General features: G+C 44.0%; 2 protein-coding genes across 9 annotated transcripts in view; one reads left to right on the top strand and one right to left on the bottom strand.

Annotated features, from left to right (window-relative positions):
• CASP7 (caspase 7) overlaps nucleotides 1–15,741 on the bottom strand; it is a 37,692-nt gene extending 21,951 nt beyond the window's left edge. The window contains exons 1-2 of the mRNA XM_039546483.1: nucleotides 15,495–15,741; nucleotides 11,806–11,924 (exon numbers count right to left, since the gene is read on the bottom strand). Of these exons, the coding sequence (XP_039402417.1) occupies nucleotides 11,806–11,924 (119 nt within the window). The 5' untranslated portion in view covers nucleotides 15,495–15,741. The remainder of the gene's footprint in view (nucleotides 1–11,805; nucleotides 11,925–15,494) is intronic.
• Nucleotides 15,742–15,805: 64 nt separating this feature from the next.
• LOC120409071 (nebulin related anchoring protein) overlaps nucleotides 15,806–21,376 on the top strand; it is a 64,332-nt gene continuing 58,761 nt past the window's right edge. For 6 of the 8 annotated variants that reach the window (XM_039546463.1, XM_039546464.1, XM_039546462.1 and 3 more), the window contains exons 1-3: nucleotides 19,192–19,455; nucleotides 19,832–19,926; nucleotides 20,923–21,010. In XM_039546463.1, coding sequence (XP_039402397.1) covers nucleotides 19,384–19,455; nucleotides 19,832–19,926; nucleotides 20,923–21,010 — 255 coding nt within the window. In that variant the 5' untranslated portion in view covers nucleotides 19,192–19,383. Of the gene's footprint in view, nucleotides 15,824–16,331; nucleotides 16,433–17,390; nucleotides 17,705–19,190; nucleotides 19,456–19,831; nucleotides 19,927–20,922; nucleotides 21,011–21,376 lie in introns of those variants that run through there. The other 2 variants (XM_039546466.1, XM_039546468.1) reach the window with 2 other exon arrangements.

Genomic DNA, 21,376 nt, shown 5'->3' with positions numbered 1-21,376 from the left:
ATTCGGTGGCAGCAAAGCTCACAGTTTAACTACACATTGCAGTAATATAAATGTACGAAGGTGCTGCTGAAACAAATGAGGTATCATTCAGCTCATTATTAGGATTTCAACACTAGGACAAGGCAGAAGCACTTAGACTTCACGAGTGACTAATTTCACAATTGCTTTGGAAGCAGATGCTGACAACCCTACTTGCTTTTCTGTAAATAAGGCAATGCAGTTCTGTATTGAGGGGCCTCTTTTCCCAAAGCTCAGCGTTTCAAGTGGCCTGCACTATACAGGGTAGGCAACTTATAAAAATGTATGCGGATGTGAAGGGAAACCAAACATGTGAGCACTTTGAGAAAGAATTCATCCTGAAATCCTTACCTGTGATGCATCCTGTCAAACAAATAAAAGGAAACTGCTGGTAATCAAAGGTGGGTGGAAAATAACTCCCAGGAAGATGAAAGAGAACAACAAAAGAGCATCTCTTGTCAGCCCTAAATTCTCCATCCCCCTACATCTCCAAAGCTGTCATTGTAACAGGTTATTAATCCATGTACATGTATATTCTTCAAATGATTCAGGTCTCGTTGAACAAAGTGCTCTACCAACCTACCATTCTAGTTCCAGCAAGAGAGAGACACAGCAGACTCTGGTTTTGTGCAAATGCATGAAGAAAAACAAATAGCACCACCAACACCACAATTCCCAACCCCCGCTTCCAAAAAGAAAAACGTTCTATACACTTGTAAGTCTTTTTCATCTGAATTTCAGTTTGCAAAACAGAAAAAAGCTCATGTAAAATTTGAGTGTATATTCTATTTAACTGAGGATGTCATAACTGCTGATGAGCTGAAGAGCAAAACACAGATGGATGGCGACTTTCTGGTAAAGCGACTTTCAAATTGATTAAAATAAGTGTTCTCAATTTAATTAAAATGAGAGCTCTCAAATTGTTATAGTTTTGTGCTTTGATTCCTTACTGAAGGCAAAATTAACTACTTTATAGAAATACTGTAGCAATATTACAGAGACCCAATCAGCTCAGCTAACTCCATCTCAAGAAAAACTTACTGTGTAAGTTATGGACCTTTTATTGTTTTTACCCTTTGCACCTTTGAGGAATGAATAAATAATGCTTTGTTCCAAAGATGCTATTTGTACATCACAGCAAACGTATACTGTCACAGGTCTCCAAAGGGAAAAGCTTACAGGTGCCAAAACTGAATTGTGCATGTGTTGTTAACATGGTTGAGAAACAGGAGGCTGCAGCCTGGAGCTCCTGTCTAAGATGGTAGAAGCATGTGACTCCATACAGAGTTAACTGTGTAGTGAAAACATGCTGTGCTGGCAAACCACACACGTGTTTATTACATTTACTCCTGGCTTAAGGTAAAGCAATGCTCAGGTTATTGATTAAGCATAGCAGAGGCAAGGCAATAGCGTAGCGTCTCTAATAGCTCAACTCTTCTCCTCACATCATTTCATGATATTGCAGGAGGGAGATGGCTGTGGGGAACAAATCCAATATGTACAAGTAACTATGATCTGATCTCTTTGATAATAAAACTAATAAAAAAAACCCTCGAGAGCTGAGCTGGCCGTAAACAACAAACAAACCTCTCCCTCGTCTCTCCTTCCTCCCCAACATCTGGTGACCGGCTGATTTTCCGGATCCCCCCTGGACTCCACCCGGAATAGTCTAGGAATAATACAGAAGCACCCACTGGAAAGTATGGGGCGATTTATCAGGGGCCACAAGGCTCATGCTAAGGAATTATTCATTGCTAATTGATTGAGCGGCGTTTGGCCGATTCACGTTGCGGGCATAGAGTAGAGAGAGAATGAAGGAAGAATGTGTCAATGCCCTGGAGATCCAAGAGGTCCTGGAAGAGCAGAAGAAGACAGGAGAGATAGGAACACAGCTCTTTGAGAAACCGAGGCAGCACCTGCAGCACTGCTCATGTGGCAGCTGCTGGGCTGGGGCAGGGGAACTGTGGGGCCTGACTGGGGCGCCCGCCGCCCGCGCATCGCCGCTGCCGCACGGACCCCCTCCGCGTGCTACCCTGCCACCTGCGGGCGCGCGGGCGGGGGCGGCGGGGGGCTCGGGATAACTGATATAAAGATCCTTCAGCCTTGTTTCGGGCCTGAGGGGGGCGCGTCGCGGCGCGGCGTCCGCGTTGCGCGAGGAGGAAGATTGAGTGGGAGAGGTCAGTGAGAAAGGGAGGAGGAGGGGAGCAGCCTGCTGCACAGGAGTCGATGCAGAGTGCAGTGCACGATGCCGTCAGACACAGTAGACGGCAGGCGCGATAGACTGAGGAGAAGAAGAAAAGCTAAGACGAGACATTTGTAAGGCAATTTTCTAGGAAATTGGCAGGAATTGGAATGGCATCACATTTAGCTGGAGAAGATTTTAAAGACTTGGTGCTGACCCCGCCCCACTTATGAGTAGGTGTGGTGGTGTGTTACAGCTAGGGGCTGTCTGCTGTGCTGGCCCACTGCAGCCAGCTTTGCAGAGATTTATGGCAGCACTATGGAGACCAGAGAGGAGGAGACCGAGTTAGAGTTTAGAGACAAATAGACCCCAGATGCATATTGAGAAGGGTTCCTGTTCCGTAGGTTCAAAACCGCTTTCCACAGCCGTGGTTCTTTCACACCCAGCGAGCCAGCCGGCCAGCAGAGCCAGGCCTAGATAGCCCGCTCAAGGAGAGTCGATACATCGGCAGGTGAGGACAGCGAGAGGCAGCTTTACAGCGACTGGCAGCAGCTGGCTGATGAGGCAAGCTAATGCTGATTGCAAGAAGGTACTGCTGCAAGTAAACGCTCATACACTTTTTAGGAACACGCTCTCGTTGAGTCGGGCATAGCTGCCCACGCTATGGCTCTTTTGGCAGGGGCTTATAAGACAAGGTAATAAGGGGCAAAAAAATTTTAATTGCAAAAAAACAAAAAAAAAAAAAATTGCAAAAGGCAACCGGGGGGAGCACATAAAGGAGGGCCCCAGGGAGCACATAAAGGAACAAAAAAATGTCCAAAAATGTCCAAAAAAAAATCAATGGGGCATCAAGGGGTATCAAGGGGCAGGGTCAGGTCGGGCAGGACTAGGGCGGGGGGCAGGAAGCAGGCAAAGCCGCGGAAGAAACGAAACGGAACGGCAAAAACCGATTAGCGCGGATAGACTTGTATAATCAAGATCCAAAAAAGAACCTACTGTCAAGGAATAGACTTGTATAATCAAGAAGACTAATGAAGGGGAAGACCGGCATTATACTCCTAATGCATCAGCAAGTAAACAAGGAATTATTGGTAGGTCCAGGAGTAATTGACAAGGATTATCAGGGAAAATATTAGGAGTGTATTGGAGTCACCTAGCTTTTAATATATTTGGTACATGAAAGACATGCTACTTCTACTGGGGATAAGGGGACCTGGGGCTACCTGGACACACATACAGGAGAGAGGGATCTGGAGAAACTGAAGGCAAAGCACACTGGAGGAGAATCACAGGTAACACATACAGGAGGCTTTGAGAATATCCGCCACCACGGCGTGGGCGCAAACAACTTCCAAAGTAAGTGGCTGACCGTTGTATAACCCAGGGCGTTGGCACTGGCCTCATGGTTTGCCGGGGATCTTGAACACAGTGGCGGATCTGAAAAAGCCCCTGCGGGGATTTTGGAGAGCCAGCTGAAGGGAGGAAAAAGAGCATCAAGAAAGAAAGTAGGAAGGAAGCCAAGCATCTAAAAATGGCCTCATTAAAGGCCCATATTTCATTATATTTAACCTGCATATTGATATAATAGAACAGATAGAATAGGATTTGATTTTGGTTATTGGGAATTGAAAGGGGTTTTGGAAGATGAAACCAGTAGAAAAAGATGAGTGAGTGGAAAGAGCCTGAGCTAGTAGTAAGGGAAAACAAAAAAACCAGTCTGGGCAAAACAATGGCTTAATAAAAAAGAAACATTAGACAAAATACATTAGCAGCAAATTGACATACAACAGAAGCCCACAAAAAAAATCAGTAAAATTAATAAAAATCAGGAAAATGGAGAAAAAAAAAGAAAAATAAAATTAATAAAATACTTTTGACTATGGGCCCCAAATTTGATTTACCTCCCATCCCAATTTTAATCCGCCTCCCAATCCAAATTTAATTCTTTGATTTAAAGTTGTTTTTTTTTACATTAAAAGGATTAAGTTTTTCAACACCAATATTCCACAGTGAAAGGATAGAAAGTATTTTGTCTCAACAACAGCAGTTCATGAACAACGCCCCTACCAGCATGTTCGTGTCATGTGTCAGTGTTTTTCCAATACTTGTGAAATAAGTTCACAAAAAGTTCATAAACCCTGCCAAAAGCTACTTATATGGATGATATAGCCCCTACCCCTATACCAGGCCCTGGATGGAAAGTAGTGATATGGATGTTATTGTCTATCTTGTTAACTGATATCTTAAGTGAATGAATGTTAATCTTTTCAAGTAGTAGCAGGAAAAAATACAATTTAATACTCCATGCTATACTAAAATTAACATTTGCCAAAAAAATTAATATATGTACATAAAAAATATTTTACTTCATAAAAAAATTGGAATCCCAAAATTGTTGAACATTCCAGAGATTCAAAAAGATTCTATTAATAATACCTCAAAAATAAAAACAACTAAGACAGCATATCAATAACAAACTAACAAGAAAACAACAGGAGGTAGAGACACAGCAACGGCAGATGCAGATGCAGAACAGTAGGTAGGGTAGTGTCCGTAGCTATAGATTCTTCTCAACCTATTAGTGCATTCATGGGGGCGTACCTTAAATTCTCAATTAGGGGCATTTTCCTCACACACAAGTTTAGAGACACACACACACACACACATTGTGTACTGTCGACACACACACACCCACAACATTAATCCACACACTGGAATGTTTGCCTAAACTTGTTGTCAATGGGGATTTTATCCATTATTATCCCATTGCCCATCGCCACCTGGGATTAGTTTAGTAGAGCACTCCATATCCCCATGAAGCTGCTAGCCAATTATGGTCTGCATTCACCAGGTCTCTATAATCAAAAATTGCCCCCGGTTCAGCATATTCCATATTCCACTCCCAACTTTCCCATACTCCATCCAATTAGCTCTACAACCATTTTGACCCTTTTACTTCTCGTAGGGTCGGTGGCATAGCAGCTCTCCCAGAACAACGTGGGTGGGCCTCCCTCTCGAGTGGTCAGCACAAAATCAGCATGACCAGTGGAAATCTCTTTTTACCTCTTTCTGATCAACCGGTTAACCTCATAAAGCACACATTGTCTTGTTTAATTATTTTTCTGATCTTAGTATTGTTGTTAAGTGTTTTGCTTTTTGATGTGAATTGTTGTATTTGAAAGTTTTGTTACTTTATTATTTCTGACATATTTGATTTTCCTATTTTTTTGTTTACTTTTTTTTCCGGCTACTGAAGTCATCAGCCTTGCCTTAATCATCTTATTATTTTCTCTATGATGGTTATGCTTTCCCACTCCCTGCTCGCAAAAGGCAATCTCTATGCACATATATGGAAAGTCACTGCTCCCTGCTCTCTTTTCACATAACTGAATGGCTTACACGATTATTCAGCAGTGCTGGAATGTACTGGAAACCTGCCCAGGCCCCATGCACAAATTATTATTCAGGGCTGCCCTGAATGTACTGGAAACCTAATGGGCGTCACTATCATGTAACCATCATCACTTATTCTGGATATGTAGTAGCAGACACTTATTCATTCTATATAGCGAAACATGTCTGAAGGAAAAAAAGCTGTCTATCTGTAATAAAACTGATAAAAGGGCAAATTGAAAAAAAGCCATAAGCTTTAAAAACAGTCATGGGGCCCAGCCTAGCTCTCTTCAGCGATGGCGCAACTGGCTATTCAATTGGGAATGCCATATTCCTTTTGTCTTTAATCAAGCCAGGTCGACAACATTAAAAACAGCTCATTAAAAACCCATTCAAAAGCCATCAGCTTCCACAGAAAGGAAAAGGGAGAAGCTCTGGCAACAAAAAAAAAACTGCATCAATCAAAAAATTACCTTTCAAATCTCAATTTTTCATAAAACAGTTAACAATTCTCACAGATTCAAGTCAGTCCTGCTCCAATTTTCTATAAATCAGCTTCACTCCCCGTGTGGACCAGACCCCTGTGCCACCATCACCCTGGGGCGACCCTGCTCCAAGCGCAACGCAGTGCGCCACGCTCTGGGTACCTGCGGTGGTTCGCCACCTGGGTACCTGCCGGCGGTTATGATGCCGTGGCATCGAGGCGTGGCATCAGGGACTGCCTGCCACAATCCCTTCGACCAAACAAGCAACCTTATCTATATGTTATTGTTATAGCTGCAGGTTTATGACCATGCTGCAGTTATTTACACATATTACATTATTTTACAGTGTATTCTTATTATTATTAATGGCAGCATGCACAATACAGTGTCAAAACAGATATTAACCTGTGTCATTAAAATGCCTGCAAATTGGCAAACAAACTGCAAAATGCTGCATTGGCAAACCTTACAACATAATTATAAGGGAGGTTACTGTTTAAAAGCAAAGCAATAGCTGTGATATAGAATTTACCTAGCCAATAAAATAGCTAGAGCCTCTCTCTAAGCTCATATTTATTGCTTAAATTTCACATAGGCAATACAATTGGTAGCCCATAGATGGCTGTGGGGGGTATCAATCAACTGTTACAGATAACTATGATCTCATGCTGAGATGGGATAATGACCCAATAAGCTCAAGACTCCTAAGACTCAGCTCATTACCTGATCATAACTGCATGAAGCTAGGCCTGTCACCTAAGGCAGGGGCGGGAAAACTTTTTGGCTTGAGGACCTGTAGCAGGGTGCACACCCACTTCTGCCCTGAAGGGCTTAAAACAGCCAGGAAGAGGGCTGTGGCAGGGAAAAGCTAAGCTGATTGGGTAAGTAGCCACAGCTGGGCCATGCCTCAATCAGGCCCAGCTGGTCCCTATAAAAGGCTATGAGCCAGAGGCCCAGGGACAGTCTCTCTCTGCATTCAGAGAGAGAAGGGCCTGGCTGCAGGGAGCTAGAGACAGAATACCTGAGTGGAGCAGGGCTGGGGAAAGGCTGAGGAGCTCCAGCCTGGAAAGCCCCAGGCTGTGGCCTAGCAGAAGGCCCAGGGATACTAGGGGTTCCAGAGGGAAGCCCAGGGGTAGGCCAAGGCAGCAGGTCCAAACCCTCCTTGCCAGTGATGAGTAGGCTGATACTGCAGTCTGCTCCAGGGCATGGGGGCTAGACAATGACTGGCAGTAGCCTTATACTGAGGCTAGGTGGAACAGTGAGTGGGAGTTCCCCAGGGAGGGGAGACCCTAAGACTGAGGGGTTCTTGCCAGGAGGCAGCACCCAGAGAAAGGGGCACTGGGGTCCTGGGAGGGACATGGGGCCGGAGGACAGGTGGATCACTGGCCTGCAGAGGGTGCTCTGGAGCTGGAACGAGCTAATTCCCGAAGTCACCAGCAGGAGGCACCGCAGGGGTGAGTCCACTCCTCTACAGGGCCACATCTGGGAATAGAAATTGTATGGCGGGCCATGACTGCTCACAAAGTTGGGGTTGGGGTGTGAAAGGGGGTGTGGGCTCTGGTTGGGGGTGCAGGCTCTGGGGTGGGGCCAAAAAAAGAGGAGTTCATGGTGTGAGAGGGGGCTCTGGCCTGGGGCAGGGGAGTAGGGTGTGGTGTGTGTGTGTGTGGTGTGGGCTGGGGGTGGGGGCTGAGGATCAGGAGTTTGGGATGTAGGAGGGTGCTCTGAACTGGGACTGAGGGGTGTGGGAGGGGGATCAGGGCTGGGGTGTGGTCTGGGGATGAGGGGTTGTGGGTGCAGGAAGGTGCTCTGGGCTGGGATTGAGGGGTTCGGAGGGGGATCAGGGCTGGGGCAGAGGGCTGAGGTGTGGGGAGAGGCTCAGGAGTGCAGGCTCCAGGTGGCACTTACCTCAAGTGGGTCCCGGAAGAAGCAGCATATCCCTTCTCTGGCTCCTAGGCAGAGGCACAGCCAGGCAGCTCTGCTGTCCTGTCCACAGGCACCACCCCTGCAGCTCCCATTGGCCACGGTTCCTGCGTAGGAGCTGGAGGGGGGCCATGCCACTGCTTCCAGGAGCTGCATGGAGCGGCTCCCAACCCTGCATCCTGGCTGGAGCACTGGAGCGGGGCAAGCCCCAGACCCTGCTCCTCAGTGGGACCTCGAGGGCCAGATTAAAACAGCTGGTGAGCTGGATCCAGCCCGTGGGCCATAGTTTGCCCACCCTGACCTAAGAGGTGCCCTTGAGGGGGTCTAAGCCTGGAAACTGTTACAGTAACTTAAGAGTTCTTAAACAGATATTTCTATACTAGCTAATGCTTTTCAGCTGAGGTCGATCTACACTACAGTGTAAGATGCCTTAAGTCGACCTAATATGTCAGTGTACACACTACAGCCTTGCTCCTGCACATGTAAGTGCCCTGCTACACTGACATAATAACTCCGCCACCACTAGAGGCATAGGGTTTATGTTGGTGTAGTTAGGGCAACACAGTGTCCCTACAGACACTGCCTTACTTACACCTACTGGCTGTTATTCTTGTCAATTTCATGGTTCCCCTGGAGCCGGCTCCCCAGCCGGGCTGCTGTCTGGTCTCTGCTCCAAGCCAGGCTGCCGCTCAGGCTTCGATTTGGGCTGCCACCGGGGCTCTCAGCTCCCCATTGGGAGTATGGCAGATGACCAGACTCTGGGTGCGGATGTCCCCACTGGAAGCCTGGCTGACCCATTGCTCTCAGCTTCCCGCTCCCGACCAGGAATGGGGCAGCTGCATCGGGCTTCTCGGCACCCCACCAGGAACGTGGCAGCCAACCAGACACTGGGCATGGATGTCCCCACCTGGAGCCCAGTTGCCATCCTGGGCTCAGCTCCCCACCAGGAGCATAGCAGCCAACTGGATTCCGGGTGTGGATCTCCCTGCCTGGAAGCCAGCTGACCCCTAACCCCCTCTGGGCTCTCCTCTCCCCACATAGGTCAACTTAAGTTTATAGTGTAGACATGCCCTGAGAAGGGGAATACTAAGTGTAAAAGAGAGAGAGAGGAGCAGTGGGCAAAAGGTAAAGTAACCTGAGGACAAACAGTTCTATACAATTCAATAATAGTTGTACTGGTATCCAAATTCTTACAGCTACTGCCAGCGGATGCTTCACTTTAGCCAAGTGTACTAGAAATACAACCACGGATGCTAACAAAGCAAGCTTTACTCTGCCACACCTTAGGGGCATTCAGTTGTGTTTAAAAATACATTGTGGATGAAATCCTAGTCCCATTGAAGTTAATGGTTAAACTCTTGCTTGACTTCAGTGGGGCCAGAATTTTACCCTTTGTGTTGAATTCTGGCCTCTGGATGGTTAAAAGAAATGGCTCCTGTGTTTCTCCAATACCCACAACACACACATTTTCATATGACATGCAACCGACAGAGCAATTATGTGGAGGATGGCAGAAGACAACATGCATTTTAAAATGCCTTGTTACTATTTGGGGTTACATCTTTGAAACTCCAAGTGATGCTTAAGTGCATTAAAGATAAGATATCAAAGCATCCTGTGAAGAAATGAGAATTTTTTTACAAAGATAAAGGCATATAAAAGTCTTATAATATCACACAAAGCAGATGAGAAAAATGTGATGTGTATTTTTCTTCTCAAAGATCACATGAAGAATGCACATACATTTTTCAAATTATTAGCCAAATTTTCTCTTAATCAGTAACTTTTCACGCTTTTATTGTCATCAAGCTTGCCATGCAGTACCTTGCGATTTCTGCTCAGCAAAATAAAAACCATATCAATTGTTCAAACAACTGTGATTCTCTATATGACAGAGTGATCACTCTTTGGTGATTTCTTTTTGTTTTAAACCAACAAAAACGATATTAGCCTGCCATCTAGTGGTAATGAAACAAAACAAAAAAAGCAGGTGATTTTTAACAAATCAGCTTGCTTCCTAAAATGGTAATAAATCTAGAAAGCTTTTCAAAGAGATGGAACATACAGAATTAAATTTCCCTAACTGGAAGAAAAGAAGAGAAATTGCCATGTTGAAATTCAATAGCTGACCCTGGACCACTTGGTCACATGTTTAAGGCAGAGGCCCACGACTGGATTGACAGCATCACAGATTTGCTGTGGAAAAGCCACAGAATGGAAATTATTTCTGATCAGATTGGCAACAAATTATGCTGTGGTCTGCATCGTAAGTTTTACTGCACTGAGAGAAATGCACCATACTGGCATAGATTTTCAACTACTTCCTTTCTCTGCTCTAGGGCTGCATGGAACTGAATCCCCAAACTGAAGCCACAGAGAGGTTAACAGGAGTTGAAAAGTTCTTTTCCCTTCTGCATGGCTCGCAATTCACTTTCTATGGTGTATCACAATTGTGTTCCCTTCTACTTTAGAACAGAGGTGCCTTGTTAACAGCACCAAGTTAACTGTTTTCCTTTCATGCCCATGTATGTACTTTAGCAATAATAAACTGAGTGCATAACAAATATTTCCTTGAAAGTACTGACCACCTGGTAGGAAAAGTTGATGGCAAGAACAAAGCCAAGGACCATTAAATACAACCAAAATTAGCCACCAGGAAATATCTCATACTGAGGTGTTACTGGGTTGTAATGTTAGCTTGTAGACTAGAGCATGGTCCTGGCAGACAAGACACTTGGATTCTATGCCCTGCTCTGACTTACTGTATGTAGTCTCTAACTTTGAGACCCTGGCTTTAAGGTACAACAAATGTCCAGAAGTATTTTTTTAAGAGTGATATAGTTTCAATTTGTAGAGTCAAGGTATTCCCAAAGAATGGATGCCTGGTACAGTAGCCAGTCAGACTGCTTGAATAATTTCTCAACACACAATGAATGGACGTCATTAACAAGAGGTAAACTGTAAGGATAAGGATGGAAATAGACTATTTCCCCTTAGAACACACAAGCTATTATGCCGTTAAAACAAGTTTAAATGAATAAGCCTTTTAAAAAAAAAGTTTTGTTCTGGAAGCGAAATGTTACATCCTCCATTTTATATCTGTAGAAAATGTGAGGTTGTGGTTATTATAATACTAAAAAAATATTTAGGAACTTGATTATAATACTTTGCCTTTCTATTGTCTTCCATCAGAGAACCTCAAAGTGCTTTATGCTGATTGACTGAGCCTCACAAAACACTCATTTTAGAAATATGGAATCAGAGGCAGAGAAATTAAGGGACTTGCCTAAGCTCACAATGTGTCTTGGGCAATAAGAAAACTCAGATCATCTGGCTCCTAGGCTTATGCTTTAACTTTTTGATCAGACTCTCGGTGAAAGAAAGAAAGCCAGGCCACTTGTTTAGATGACTTAACATGGATTTAAAAACAACACTCTAAGCACCCATGTTTGAAAAAAACCATAAAGAATTATTAAAACCTGAAATTAAGCCAACTAGTAATTTCCAAAATTTTCATCTCTGAAATCATGGGAGTACAGTAAAAGTGAAGAACAAGCATCATGTATATTGGTCGTGCACCATAAAGTCATGCACTGTCTGGATAGAGAAATACTTTCCATGGACAGGGACTGTATAAATTCATGAGCAGCACTGACTGAATTTAATTTTCCAAATCCTGACAAGGTTTTTATGGCATATTTAACATGTTTTCTAACAGTGTTTGTTCACTTTTGAGGCATAGATGGTCTGTGATTCATTGCATATACACTGAAATAAAAATAAAATATACAATAAAACTAAGCTTACTTTCCAAAGAATGAGTATCTGTTGCTTCTGTCTGGCCTTGCGTCCACTGTATCACCTTGATCTCCATCTTGGTCTTCATCCTTCTGTGCGGGCACAGGACTGGATTGATCTCCTTCCATCTATGCACACAGAATAAAACAGAGAACTAGAATGTGTGTCCTTCAAGAAGTGCTATATTTTTTTAAACACTTCTGTAACTAAAAAAACCCTAATATATCTCCCAGTCATTACACCAAATACATTTGGGGTTAATTATCAGACCACTATGTAGCGTGATGATTCACAGGCTAGGAGTAACCATAGTTTTTTTGTTTGTTTGTTTTTTGTTTTTTTTTAGATCCTGCATCAATTCAATACTACATGTATTCAACCACCGCTGTCACTTTTTTTGTATTGTAATTATTAAAAAGTGACTCTAAAATCTGTCCATAAATTGCAGCTAAGGTCAAAAATAAAAATACACTTCTAGTGAAAGGTCCTAATACCATGCTTTCACGATGCTTTGTAATCCTATCAATGTGGACCAAAACCAGTATATTGGAAAGGAAGCGCTAAAAATCTGAAACCAAAATGTTTGTTATTCCATTGAAGTTATAATCCAATTTGAGGATATCCTGAAAACTCAAAAAACACTTTGGATTCTTCTAGAGACAAGTTGGGTGAGGTAATATCTTTTATCGGATCAACTTCTGTTGGTGAGAGAAACAAGCTTTCTAGCTTACAGGGAGCTCTTCTTCAGACTTCAAACTAGTTTCCCGACCCAAAGAAGAGCTTTGTGTAAGTTCAAAAACCTCTCTCTCTCTCACCAAAAGAAGTCAGTCCAATAACAGATATTAACTCACTCACTTTGTGTCTCTAACATTCTGGAACCAACATGGCTACAACATACAATAATGGAAGATTTCAATTTTTCTCACATACATACATATATATCCAATTGTGTTTGGTGGAAAAGTACAATGATGTGACTCATGGATGTAGATCAGTCTTAATTTTGAATTTCACTACTTCTCTCTACTTCACATGCTATGTGTTTTATATTTTCCTAAGAGTAGTGCCCCATTCCTGCAAACAATAGTGGATTGAAGTAGTGCTTACTCATTCATGTCCTATTGAACTCATCAAGTGACAGATTAGAAATACGGACTGTCAGATTAGATACCAGTGGATTGTAGGACTATGCAAACAGATATTAGATAGGTTGTGTGGACGTTTATCTGAATACTGTGTACCAACCCCAGTGCAGGCTGAAAGTAAAAGGGAAAGTTGTTTTCAGCCTCAGCAGATTCTAATTTGATTTCATTGGGAATACTCACAGTTCATAAAGGACTAGGGCTAAGTCTGATAATGTTTAATATGTTTCTTGGTGATCTGGGAAAGGGCACGAACTTTGAGGTGCTGGAATTTGTAAGTTACGCAAGATTATTTAGGGAAGACAAGGAATTTCAAAGGGACCTAATACCGATTGGTGAATGAATGCATGAAAGAAAACGAGTATTAATAAATGCAAAATAATGCACAAATGGAAGGAATAATGTGTATTACCTATGGGAATTGCAGGATTCTAAATGAGCCGTTAGCCTCTCATGGGTGTGTTTTTTTTTTAACTAAAATAATTACACCAGCGCAATGCCTAGTGTGGAGGCAGTTATACCAGTATAAAGTTATCTTATAGCAATATAGCTTATTCCCTTTCCTGTACAGGAATAGACAGTGGCATGAAGCACCTTCATACCAATAAACCTTTATACCAATAACCTTTATACCAATAAACCTTTATACCAATAAAACTGCATCCCCACGGGAGGGAAATGGAGTGTTGTTTCACTTTAACTACACCAGTATAGTTCATCTAGACAAGGCCTAAGGCTGGGGGGGGGGAAGGAAGGGAAGAATCTCTAGGGCTAAAAGAAGAGGAAAAGAAAGGGATAAAATGAAGATTGGACGAAGACTCGGACACTGGAAGTGGAGGGTCAGACGCTAGGGGGAAGCAGGGGGGTTAGAAAGTGTGGCCAGAAATGAGGGAAGGAGGGTTAAGCTCTGGGGTGCATAGGAAGGAGGACAGGGTAAGGCTCTGGGGCCAGGGAGAAAAAAGAGCTTTGACGGGGTTAGTTGCTAGTGGTCAGTAGGGAAGGAGGAGGACAGGGTCAGATTCCTCGGGACAGGGAAAAGGGACAGAAGATGTTGGAAAGTGGGGTCCAGGAGCTGGGGTGAGAGAAGGAGGGTTAATCTTGCATAACTTACAAATTCCAGCACCTCAAAGTTCGTTGCCACCTCTGAAGTAAAAGATGATCCTGAGCCCATAAGACAGGAATCAGAGGGGTAGCCGTGTTAGTCTGGTTCTGTAAAAGCAGCAAAGAATCCTGTGGCACCTTATAGACTAACAGACGTTTTGCAGCATGAGCTTTCGTGGGTGAATACCCACTGGCATCCGAAGAAGTGGGTATTCACCCACGAAAGCTCATGCTGCAAAACGTCTGTTAGTCTATAAGGTGCCACAGGATTCTTTGCTGCTCATAAGACAGGAGGACATCTGGCAGTGTGTACTGAGCCCCCTTACAGATCTGCCAGGAAAAAATGGGGCAATCATGGTTACAGGGTGGGGTTAAGTGCTGGGAAGAGAGGGGGTGGGGGTGGAAGGAGGTGTAGAGACTTAAAGGGTCAGGCATGGGGTGGAAAAAGTGGGATTTGGGGTTAGAGCTGAAGTCTGATATGGGAAGGGAGAGGAGAGAACTGGAAATGGGGTTAGAGGGATCTGACAGGTGGGAGAACATGGGGTTAAGCCAGTAGGGGCGATACTGGGGCAGGAGGGAATAGGATCAGGGAGGGGTGGGAGGACAGGGTTAGAGTGTATCAGGCATTTGGGGGGGGGGGGGAGAGGAGAGTAGAGGATAGAGAGGAGGCCAGGAAGCGGGTAGACCAGTGGTTCTCAAACTATTGTACGGGTGACCCCTTTCACATAGCAAGCTTTTGACTGCAACCCCCTCCCCCCATATATTAATAACACTTGTTTATATATTTAACACCATTACAAATGCTGGAGGCAAAGCAGGGTTTGGGGTGTAGGCTGACAGCTAGTGACCCCCTGAGGGGTCCCCACCCCCAGTTTGAGAACCCCTGGGGTAGGCAGAACGGGTTGGCAGGTCAGGTGGGGGGAATTGGGGGTTGGACCTGGGGTCAGATACTGGAGAGAGGGTCAGGCCTGAGAACAGGGGTGGCAACAGATTTGGGGGGACGGTGAGGTAAGAGGTGGAAGGGAGGGAGGGGGGGGCAAGGGGGATGGAGCTGGGGTCAGGCATGGGAACAGGGGTGGCAGGAGGTTTGGGGGGGACGGTGAGGTAAGAGGTGGAAGGGAGGGAGGGAGGGAGAGGGGACAAGGGGGTGGATCTGGGGTCAGGTACTGGGAACAGGGGTGGCAGGAGGTTTGGGGGGGACGGTGAGGTAAGAGGTGGAAGGAAGGGAGGGGGGTCAGGCCTGGGAACGGGGTGGCAGGAGGTTTGGGGGGACGGTGAGGTAAGGCGTGGAAGGGAGGGAGAGAGAGGGGACAAGGGGGCAAATCTGGGGTCAGATCCGGGGCAGAGGAGCGGCCCGGCTGGGAGCAGGGGATCGGAGGGCCGGACACGCCCCAGAGGAGGAGGGTCAGACGGGGATAGTCGGGAGGGGGGCGCTCGCCTAGCCAGGGCACTCACCTTGCGCCGACCGCCCCTCTGTCTGCAGCGGGCCCGCTCCCCTCAGCGCTGTGCTCGGACCGTGCGGGGCAAAGCGAAAGGAAAAGAGGCGGGTCCCGGGGCCGCCCTCAGCCGCCCTGTCCGGGCGGGCAGCTGCGGCTGCTCTTCCGGCTGAGGGGCAGATACGAGCCCCACCTCCTGGCGGGAGGGGCAGCCCCGCTGCCTCACAGCCTGCTGCCCCCTATTCCGCCCCGGCGGGGCAAGCTCCTGATGGCCGCCCTGGCGCAAGAGGGGGCGAGGCGAAGCTCCCCAAACCTGCGCCCCCCACAGGCCGCACGTTTGAGGGGAGGGTGAGGCGAGGGGGGAAGGAAGGAAGGAAGGGGACAAGGGGGGCGGAGCTGGGGTCAGGTACTGGGGAGAGAGGGTCAGGCCCTGCGGGAGGGGCAGCCCCGCTGCCTCAGAGGCTGCTGCCCCCTATCCTGCCCCGAGGGGCACTGGGTGGGGACCAAGCTACAGACGGCCCCCTAGTGGAAGAGGGGGCGAGGCGAGGCTCCCCAAACCTGCCCCTCATCACCCCTATGGGGAGCCCTGCCCCCCACAAACACTCCTCAGTGCCAAAATGTGGTGCGGAAATTTGCCACCTTCTCGCTATTTTGCAGCATTGGAGCCCTGAAAAGGGACTCTTCTAAAAATCTCTTTGCCCTCTTGCCAACCCGCAAGCCTTCAAAATCCAGTGTCCGGCCACCCAAAATCCTGAGCTTGGGCTAACAATCATGGGGGGGTTGGGGTTTGAAAAAAACCAAACCCGTAGCTCCTTGGAGTTGCTTTTTCATTCCCTTCTGGTTTCTTAACAATTAGGGTGTGAACACAGTATTGCCAAGTCCAAATGTTCAGCATTCAGGAGTCTGGCCCTAAAAGTCATGAGAGTGGCTTACAAATCATGAGGTGTCTTTAAAATAGTAAGTGTGTGCGGGGGTTATTTCTCTTCTAGCTTTTGAATTTTTGAGCTGTGTTTGCTTCATATGTTCAAGTGTTTCTCTACAACCATGAGGGTTAGAAACCTATTTCTTTTTTAAATGAAAGCTGACAGTCTCATGGTTCCAGTAGCTGGGCCTTTAAGAAAAACTAAAAGTTTTGTAACTGACTAAACTAACTCCTTATGACTTTTGAGGCCTTAACAGGTCACTTCATCTTGAATGGTCCCTTGGTACCTGTGTTAACTACTTATGCTAAACAATCCAGTTCCACCTTGTGACAATGTTTCCTTGACTTGAAGAAGAGCTCTGTGTAAGCTCAAAAGCTTATTTCTCACCAATAGAAGGTCAAATAAAAGAAACTACCTCACTGACCTTGTCTTTCTAAAATTTGTGAGATCCCAAAAAAATCAACACTGCATTTAGGTCACAATTTTAAGGTTTTCTCCATACCTGCAAGGGCTGGAAAATATATAATTTAAAAAAGCTCAGCTTCTCATGTATTCATATGACTTCATGAATTTGGGTTTTAGAAAGACCCCAAATACCACAAGACTTGTGATAAAATCACAAAACTTGGTAACACCCTCTTCTAAAAGCAAGGCCATTGTTGTTAGGAAACAGGTTTGGTTTTACTTGGAACAGCTCAATTTTTGTTCCTAATAAGCATCGTTTTTGTCCAAATCCTTTTTCATTTGGTAAAATTCACATAGCTAAGCAATTTTTTTCTACAGTAAAGGACCCACTGCCAGATAATTACAAAGTAAAATGTGTACCCTGCAGAATAAATTACAGTGGTAAAATAATTTCAAACCCCTGTGACATGCATAGATCTGCAGGTGCACCCCACATTGCAGGCTCAAAGCCTTAAATGGTTAAAAATTGATTAGGTAAGAAATCCTAGATGCACAGCATAATCAGTATCCCTGCTTTTAACATGCAGGTGTGAAAACTTGGTGGCCTTGCACCAAAACAGAAGGGCAATGAAGTCAACGAATAGAGAGCAGCATCCCTCCAAGGAACTTCAACAAGAACTGGAAATGCCAGACTGGACTCAGTCCTGTTTCATTCTTCCAATTCTAGGCCACTGTTTAAAAGTAGTTAAAACATTTATTTTTATTTATTCTTATAATTTTTACTTCAACCCCATCCATGGCTTTGGCTGCTTTCACAGTAATTAAAAATGCATAATATGAATATAAGCAACACCATTGCTGCAATGGCCATTGTCATCTCTCCTGGACAGAAGAACCTCAAGTGAGTTATTTAATAATATTATTATATTAGATTTTCTAGCTGTGATGTAGCTAGGGCTATTATCTTGGCTCCAGTAGACTTTCCTCATCATTCCAACGTATTCAGCATGCAGCAACTTAGGTGATTATGGCCTTTACCATCCTACTGCATTATACCCAGGAACCCAACAGAGTCAATCCCAAATGTACTGTCCTCTTAGTCTTTTGTGTACCTAATATACTGTGGGTATAAGAACTCAACTCTCAACCCTTGACTTCAGTGGGAGCAGTATTGAGACCAAAGGGCTCATCTTGTTAATATTTAGTACCAAGCATAGGCCCTAATCTTGGGAAGACTTACACATAGTCAACAGGACTATTCACAGTGCTTACTACTGTATCTCTTCAGACTAGGGACTTTGTCAACTCCGTTTTCTATACAGTGCTAATATGCTGTTAGCATTCAGTAAAAGTAATAAGTTAAGCAGAGTTGGGTATCATCAGGAATTGGATAGGAGGCTTCCTTATAGTACCTAACTGCTAAAGAGAGTGGTGTTGGGGGTTCAATAGATTGTAGTTTACTCTAGAGGAAAGTACCTAGCAATGTCCCATTGTTGGAGGTTCTGTAATTCAGGTGAGATGTAAAACTTAGGCCCTGACCACTTGCAGTTGTGAAAAATTCCATGGTATCTTTTGTAAGAGTAGAATTGGTAACCTGCAGTGTTAGGAGTGACAGTCTACCTATTCACATTCTTCCATAATTCCATTTGGATAAGGCATTTTTCACTTTCTAACCTACACTGCTCTGCTGATGCGGTACATTATTCAATAGCTGCTTTGTGACTGCTCTTTTGTGGTTGATAGGCCAAGTGTCCCATTTTTTACATAGCCTGTTAAGTTTGTTTATGCTTGGTATTCTTTGAAGTAAAAGGCTTCCCCCAACCCCGCATGGGGCCTCCTTGTATCTCAACAGCAGAAACAATAGGAGGGGGAGAGGGGCAGAGAATGAGCTTGGTATTGGCTTTGCCTCCCCACAGCCCGCCAAGTGCAGGTGAGTTGGGTTGAGGGGAAGTAATTTGCTCTGGTCTGCGATGTAGCAGGAGCAAATGGGGAGCACAGAGGAAATTGTGAATCTCTGAGTTAAAGTTTCTTCCCTGAACTTCTGGGGTGGCACAGCTACCTTACACAGGGCTGTTCCTAAAGGGACAGACTATCCCTTAGTGAGCTCATATACCCCACATGGAGGTGACCAGCTACCTACTAATTTGATAATGGTACTGTTGATACCATTAGCTCCATCCTGGGGTTATGACAACTAGTATTAAACTGCAAAGCCTAGAAACTGAATGACTAGTTTCTATCATTCACATGAACATGATTCTTTTCTATGAGTTCACTCTTCTATTTAGAGAAAGATGTCACTGAGAACTCCCCTTCTGTACGTACTTACCCAGTTGCCAAAATAACCCCTCTTAGTAACTGGCAGCTTTAAAAGCCAGCCAGCAGCTGATTTCGAAGCAGAAGGTCAGCAAAAGGGAGTGAGACACTTCGATTCAGAACTTTAATGTGATCCTTGACTGCAGAGCAAAAGGGCTTGATTGGGCTGTCTGGAGTGTGTTATATACGGAGTGGAAAGTCATCTTTGAGCCTTCTGTGTATATATAGATATATAGATATATTCTTCACTCTGTTGATTTCAAGATGAATGTGCAGCCTTGTGCTAGATGTGGCTTTGGGGTTTACTCTGCTGAGAAGATTAACTGTATAGATCAGGTCAGTAGACATTCTCTATCTTGGTCATTTTGAACGTTGTTAAACATATGCATTGGTACTTTACTTACTAATATTGGGCCTAATCCTGCTTCCATTGAAGACACTGCCAAAAATCCCCAGACTCTACATTCTTTATTCATACTGGATTTCAGAACTGAGATGAACTTCATTATAAAAGTTTGTTGGAACAAAATTCAAAACAACAAACAAATTTGAAATGACAATAGATCTATTTAGTACATGTTCATCGACACAGTGGGAAATGGTTATTAATTATATGGATAGAAGGGATCAATATTGGTGTTTAAAATCGCAAGAATAATACAATATGAAATACAAGTAACTTTCACTATATTTTTATCTTTTGCAATTCTAGACATGGCACAAAGCCTGTTTTCACTGTGAAGTCTGCAAGATGATGCTAACTGTAAATAACTTTATCAGCTATCAGAAAAAGCCTTACTGTCAAGTGTAAGTGTGTTTCCTTATAAAAAAAATAATCATGGTGTAAAATTTAAATTACCATAATTCATTAGAAGAGTACGCTTGGGGCAGATTCTGGTCTCACATATTGTGGTGTGAAACCAGAATAACTCTACTGATTTAGTTGGTGTTGGTCTTCCTTTGAGCAGGGGATTGGACTAGAAGACCTCCTGAGGTCTCGTCCAATCCTAATATTCTATGATTTCATGATACTTAAGTGGAATTACTCTGGATTAATGTAGGCAGCACTGGCAGATGAGATCAGAATCTGACCTCATGTGTAACATTTCCACATTTGTCATGTTGTCTTATAGCTTAAAAGACAACAAAATAAGTGTCATTTGAAGTATTTAGAAAAGTAAACTATTGTGACTATACTATGATTTCTGTATCAGCGATTAAGAGTTAACAAGATGTGAATTCACTTAGCCAGAAAAATATGTAAAATGCAGATTTTAGAGGGAGGGTTTTTTCTGAAAGTTTTTTATTTCATAATGATCAATTCCTGTCAAATCTGTCATTTGAAAGGAAGAGATGAAAGTTGGTTTTTATTCTATTATTCTCTTTTGTTATTAGAAACACAGCATTGAGAGGATCATTAAAATTAATTTAATTGTAGGCACCTGCTCCATAAAACAATAACTTGTGTGTAATCCAATAGTCATGTTGGGGGGAGGGATAACTCAGTGGTTTGAGCATTGGCCTGCTAAACCCAGGGTTGTGAGTTCAATCCTTGAGGAGGCCACTTAGGGATCTGGGGCAAAAATTGGTCCTGCTAGTGAAAGCAGGGAGCTGGACTCAATGACCTTTCAAGGTCCCTTCCAGTTCTAGGAGATTGGTATATCTCCAATTATTGCCTTTAATGTTGTGGTGGGGGACAAGTTCATTCAGTGTTTTTAAGAAATATCAAACTGAAAAGAAAACCTATCTTTCTGGTGGTCAATAACGTATATTTCTAATTTCCCATTACACTTTCTTTTGTAGACATAACCCAAAAAACAACACATTCACAAGCATATATGAGACACCAGTAAATATAAATGTGAAGAAACAATCAGAAGCAGTAAGTGAGGTAAGAAGTTTTAGGAACAAGTGTGCTTTATATTCAGCTGTATTTTATGTTTAAAAAAGACACCATTGTAGTTATGTATTCTGTTCTAGAAATGTTCTAAAACACAAAGTCCAGACAGAAACTCCTTCTCCTCTCCCATGGTCTCTTTGAGAGTATTAAAAGTTTGTATCCAGGTTCGGATCAGAATGTTGCAAATGGGGTCATAACGGGCCACAACAATCAAATACACCCATACTTAAGGGGTTTGAAATCAGATTTGGATTCAAATTTCCCAGTTTGATCCCATCTGTAGCTTGGTTATGCTGGTATATAGATTTGTTACAATTTTTCCTTAGAAATATATCAATTTTATGTAGAAGAAGACAC

The sequence above is a fragment of the Mauremys reevesii genome, linkage group 7 (assembly GCF_016161935.1).
Source record: "Mauremys reevesii isolate NIE-2019 linkage group 7, ASM1616193v1, whole genome shotgun sequence".
NCBI lineage: Eukaryota > Metazoa > Chordata > Testudines > Geoemydidae > Mauremys > Mauremys reevesii.
This window is presented reverse-complemented; position numbering and strand designations above follow the sequence as displayed.